This window comes from Microtus ochrogaster, linkage group LG4, assembly GCF_000317375.1.
Source record: "Microtus ochrogaster isolate Prairie Vole_2 linkage group LG4, MicOch1.0, whole genome shotgun sequence".
In the NCBI taxonomy this organism is placed as follows: domain Eukaryota; kingdom Metazoa; phylum Chordata; class Mammalia; order Rodentia; family Cricetidae; genus Microtus; species Microtus ochrogaster.
Genome location: NC_022030.1, coordinates 41834812 through 41840811, shown reverse-complemented (window position 1 = coordinate 41840811; position 6000 = coordinate 41834812). Strand labels below are relative to the sequence as shown.

The following is a 6000-nucleotide window of genomic DNA, read 5'->3' as shown; positions in this document are numbered from 1 at the left end:
TGGATGGATGGATATGAATTAGGTCATGGGTGACCTAACATTTCCTGAGGGCAAGCTCCCATCTTTGAGTGATTGTTGGATCACTCTTGGTGCCTATGATCCTGTAAGAAATGTGGCCATGCACTTGCTTTTGTGTCTCCACAGAAATCCTTCTCTGCCCGGGCTGTGTCCCGCTCTCATCAGCGGGCAGAGCATATCTTAAAGAACTTGCAGCAAGAAGAAGAGAAGAAACGCCTTGGTCGTGAAGCCAGCCTGATTACCGCCATCCCCATCACCCAAGAGGCTTGCTATGAGCCCACCTGCACACCCAACTCAGAGCCTGAGGAAGAAGGTGCCTTCCCAGCTGGGACTTCATGGTGGTGGGGGACATGCCACAGGGGAAGAACCGGCTTTCAGATAAATAAGCATGAGACATCGTGACATGCTCTCCCCGTCTCTCCTCCACAGAGAGAGAAAAAATGCTATTTTCTGAAGTTTAGAATTATTGCATACCTAAAGAGTAGTAGTAACCTTGAACAAACCAGTCTGGTAGCAGGTCGAGAACTGGTTGTCATTCAGGAAAGATGAATCTCCCATGCACAAACAGCAAATTTTCTGAGTCTTCCTTACTAAAAACAAGCTTGCACATTAGCCCTTTTTAACGTCCCCAAGTATAAATAGCTTTCTGGTGGTTATCAAAAAAATGATCTGTGAACCATTCTAAATTCATTGAGTTAGCATTTGTGGGGAATTTTACAAGGAATGTTGTGCTTCTGTAGAAGTTCGTTATCTAGCATTCTGTTCTGAGAGTGGGAGTCCTTGATGTAAGTACAACTTTACTTGTGGTGATGATAAATTTGTGTTATAAAACCAAAATTCACATTCCCCATTCTGCTTGCCAGTAGAAGAAGTCGCCAATCTGACATCCCGACGGCTGTCTGTGAGTCCATCCTGCACCTCCAGTACATCCCACCGGAATTACTCCTTCCGGAGAGGGTCAGTCTGGTCTGTACGCTCAGCAGTCAGTGCTGAAGGTGTGTCTTGTGGCCAGCATGCTGTTCTTGATGACTACTTTGTTCTGAAACATATTCTAATATCAGAAGTGCTTTATGACTTAGAGTTTATATTTAGTTATGTGAGCAAATTTGAGTTCAAGGTTTCTGTGATATTAGCATCCAGCCTTTATTCTTTTGCTGAGATGTATCTAGTTGTCCTGTTTATTAATTATTAAGTATACCCTCCCTTAACTTTTCTTGGCACTATTTTCAAAAGACTGTGAGCGAAGCGGCCTATCTTATGATTCTATTATACTGATCTGTTTCAGTCTCAGTCTTGGTTATAGCTTTCTAGTTAAAGGAAGTGAAAGCCCCCTCTCACTTTGTTTTTCATCTCTAAGATTGTTTTAGCTATTCTTGATCTCTTGGCATTCCTGTGTGAATTTTAAGATGGGTTCATTCATTAGGCATATGTATCTTAATCACTGTATCCATGAACACAGGTTATCTGTCCATCCATACTATTTTAATATGTGTGATTTTTTTGGTTTACAAATCTTACACTTCTTTTGTTGAATTTATTCCTATTTAATTTGTTGTTGTTGCCAGTTTATGGAAACTTGTTCTTCAAATTTCAGTTACAAGGCTTTTTATTACTAATGTGCGGAAATAAAAGTTAATTTTTCCACATATGTTTATGACCTGAAAAATTGAGATTGATGAGATTGTTTATTTCTTTTGTTTTTTTCTTTTTCTTCCTTCCTTCCTTCCTTCCTTCCTTCCTTCCTTCCTTTCTTTTTATTTTTTGAGACAGGTTTTCTCTGTGTAACAGCTCTGGCTGTCCTGGAACTCCCTCTGTAGAACAAGTAGGCCTTGAACTCGCCCAGATCTGCCTGCCTCTGCCTCCAAAGTATTGGGATTAAAGGCATGTGCCACCACTGCCTTGCAAGATGGTTTATTATTTTCAGTGATATTTTGTGTATGTTCCTTAGGATTATATATAAATTATATATTATTATGTATTATATATAATCTTGAAGTTACAGTCATGTTATTTGCAAACAAAAATTATTCACTTCTTTTTAATGCAGTTTTCTTCTATTTCTCGTTATTGACTGCATAGTTCTACTAATTCAAGGACAATGCTACTAGCAATCCTAAGTGGGAAGCATTTAGTCTCTGACCATCAATTACTGTATTAACGATGAATTTTTAGTAAATAGTCTTTGTGATGTAAAGACACTTCTTTTCAATTCTCAGGGTTTTAGTGTTTTAATCATGAAATGATCTCATACTTGTCAAATGTTTTTTATGAACTAATTAAAGTTCTCCTGTGCTTTTTCCTTTATTTAATTGACATGGCATATTACATTACTTGTTTTATGTTATCCCATGCTTACATCCCATTGCAAAAACAAGCCATCTTGTTCGTAGTATGCAGTCTTTCTTTTATATGGGTCTAGATACTAAAAATACTTTGTTGAGGAGTTTCATCCCTGTGTGCATAAGGGATACTGGTCCACAGTTTTCGTTTCTTTTTTTTTAAGATGTATTTATTTATTAAGCATACAATGTACTGCTGGCAAGGAAGGTGCCAGGTCTCATAACAGATGGTTGTGAGCCACCATGTGGTTGCTGGGAATTGAATTTAGGACCTCTAAAAGAGCAGCCAGTGCTCTTACCCTCTGAGCCATCTCTCCAGCCCAGCAGTTTTCATTTCCTGTATGGTCATCATCTAGCTTCAGTATCAAAGATATACATAGCTGAGTATTCACAAAGGTATAAATTGCCCTCAAAACACTGATCATGATGAATTCCAAAAATAGAGATATATCATTTGTATTTTCATAAATATCAAAATCCTTTTCATTTCTTCTGTGAGTTGTTAACTGGCTGGTGTTTTAGAGTCCAAGTAATTCTTACATATTTGTAAATTCCCCAAATTCCCTACTGTTATTGACATCTGATTTTATCATAATAGAACAAGAAAGCACAGATCGTGTGAGTTAGGCCTTTAACTTATTGTGGCTTCCTTTCTGAGTACATCCTGCTCTATGCTGGATAGCAGTGTTTTCTGTTGACACTTTGCATGTGCCTGGTTGCAGTGCTGTTTAAGTCTTTGATTTCCTTGTGAATTCTGTCTAAATGCCCTCTTAACAAAGAATCATATAGTCTCCAGTTATTATGGTCAAATTGTTTCTTTATCGTTTTAATTCTGCCATTGTTTACTTTATATGCTTTAGTGTTTGACTATTATATGCACATACACATATAATTAATCTTCCTGATAAGAGTCTTTATCAAAACATGTTCATCCTTGCCTGTAGTAAGAGCTTTTCTCTTAAAATATACATCATCTAGCATGAAGTTCACCTTTCCAACTTCTTTTTTGTTCTGTTCACAAGATTTATGTTTGTATTTTGAGACAATATTGTGATTCTTATACATAGAATGATTTTGAGTCAAGTTTGTATGTTCATTGTTTTATCCATTCCACTAATTCTGCCTTTTGTTTGGAGAATTTAGTCCCATTTCCACTTACGGCAATTTATGGAAAACTAAGATGTATGTCTTCCATATTAAAAGTCAAAATATGCCACATGAAATACAGTTTTGTAACATTTATTTTCTGTTATAACCACTTTTACGTTTATATGACACTTACAAGAAAATACAGTAGATTCATAATGGCTACCTTAAAACCACTGCCTAATAAATACCATCGCATCTAAGCATCCCCAGAACAGGTCCTGTTGATCGCAGTTGTTCCCGGATATGAACAGTGTTTTCTTGTGTCTCTGAGTCCCTCATACATTTTCTATGGAAAGTGAATCAAGTCAAAAAAAAAAAAAAAAAAAAGCTGGGCAGTGACAGTATACGTCTTTGATCCCAGCACTGGAGAGTCAGAGGCAGGTAGATCTCTGGAATCTCTGTGAGTTAAAGGTCAGCTTGGTCTACAGAGTGAGTTCCAATACAGCCAGGGCAACATGGAGAAATGCTATCTCAAAAAAAAAGTGAATAAAGTTTATAATGTGACAGATGTCTATATTCTATCTACTCCACATCTGTCACTTTACACCCCATATGCACTGAATGAGCAGGTAGGATTGGAAACAACTGAGTAAAGCTTTTATCTTCCAGCCCCTCACAGGCCCCTAAAATCTCCATAGACACATAAGAGAAGTCTTATAGAACACTCAAAGAGCCAACATTCTTTATATGTTATAAAAAAATGTTTATTTTGTATTAATAAGTGGCTTTATTTTCATATCAAATATGCTGTTAAATAACTTAACTACCTTGCTTGACTTTTACTACCTTCATTGCCCTTTCCTTTATTCTAAGCAAAGCAATTATCAATTTTAATATTTATTGTATTTATCAGATGAGGACATTAATATGGCTGGGTTTCACTATTCCTGCCTTAAATGCACATGCTTTCTGCTACCCAATGTTCATGCTATAGCAATATAATCTGTCACACATGCCTGTGACACACAGCACTATGAGAAACGCCTTACTCCTCACTTAGAATTTTGTTTTCTCTGATGTCATACTATGAACCAGTTCCCTCTTTCCCTGTGCCTGTGCTTCTCTCCCTCTACAGTACAAGGTTAATGACAGTGCTGGGGAAGAGGGTTGATTTTGTTGTTTTGTGGAGGAAGGCACTCTCCCTGATGTCACACTTTTTATTTTAGCAATATTATAGATTGTTTTGTCAAATAGGATTTGAACTGCAAATTGTTGTTGCATTAGGATTTTGTCTTTCCCTCCAGATGAGGAACACACCACTGAACACACACCAAACCACCATGTGCCTCAGCCTCCACAAGCAGTATTCCCAGCATGCATCTGTGCAGCAGTCCTCCCCATCGTTCACTTAATGGAGGATGGAGAGGTGCGAGAAGATGGAGTGGCAGGTATCATCTGGCCGGCCAAGCCGTTTCATTCTTACCCTGCCATCTGATGGGAAACAGCAGTTCTCTCTTAAACACGTAACCTGTCTACCATATGCTAGATTGTTCTATGTACATGTTATAATTATAGATGTTTAACATAGCATGCTAATGTAATCAGTTTCTCTGCCCCCTTCTCTTGCTACTTTTATTACCTTTACCAAGAAATTGCATTAAAATAGGTTGCTAGGTCCATGAAAATTTTTATTACCAGAAAATATATCATATTTGACTATCAAGAAGTCAGTGATTTTTTTTCCCACCTCAGAAATCTCAGCTATTAATTCAGTGACATCAAAGCCTTCATTCCTGCTTGACAGTCTTTCCAGATATACCAGTCAGGAGACGTCTGAAAGACGGGATAATAAAATAGGGACAAAGTGGCTATATTTATAATGGACAAAAGTTAATATTCTTTTTGCCTTGTTTTTCTTTTTTATCCTTTGCTAAGGACTGAACCTAGGATCCTGCACATAATAACCAAGACCTCTAACACTGAGATGCTCCCTAAATCCTCCTCTTCCTTTAGAAAGTCGAGATAGAGTCTCATTAAGTTGCTAGGTTTGCTTTAAATTAACTTACAGCTGAGGCTAACCTTGAATTTGAAATTCTCCTCCCTTAGAAGTGCTCCCACCCCTCCAAGGCGCTGGAATTGCAAGCCTAGGCCACCAGACTCAGCTAAGGTTAATATTCTTCCTATTCTAATATTTTTACCTCAAGAGAGAGCACAAGATTTGTATTATTAATATTGAAACTCAATAATAATTTTAACACCCACCCTAAAATGGAGCAAAATTATAAGCAGTCCCTGGGCCTGTTATACACACATGAATAACACAACTACACAAAACCAAACTATCTTACATTTTGTTTACAAAGCTGCAAACCTTATTTCAAATTGAACTATACAAAGTTAGAGAAAAGGCAAGAAAACTATCAAGAAAAATAACACCTCAGAAAGAGGCATAAATTTGGGAGAAGCATTGGAATGTTGTTTCACAATATGCGTAAGAGGATGAAAGCTAGAAAAACCTTTGGCATAAAGTTGGTTTTTTAGTATAAAAACTTGT

At 37.3% G+C, this 6000-nt stretch overlaps 1 protein-coding gene across 5 annotated transcripts in view; it reads left to right on the top strand.

Annotated features, from left to right (window-relative positions):
- Unc80 (unc-80 homolog, NALCN channel complex subunit) overlaps positions 1-6000 on the top strand; it is a 198698-nt gene that overhangs the window by 131152 nt on the left and 61546 nt on the right. For 3 of the 5 annotated variants that reach the window (XM_013351641.2, XM_013351640.2, XM_013351639.2), the window contains exons 33-35: positions 145-331; positions 882-1013; positions 4751-4894. In XM_013351641.2, coding sequence (XP_013207095.1) covers positions 145-331; positions 882-1013; positions 4751-4894 — 463 coding nt within the window. The remainder of the gene's footprint in view (positions 1-144; positions 332-881; positions 1014-4750; positions 4895-6000) is intronic. The other 2 variants (XM_013351638.2, XM_013351637.2) reach the window with 1 other exon arrangement.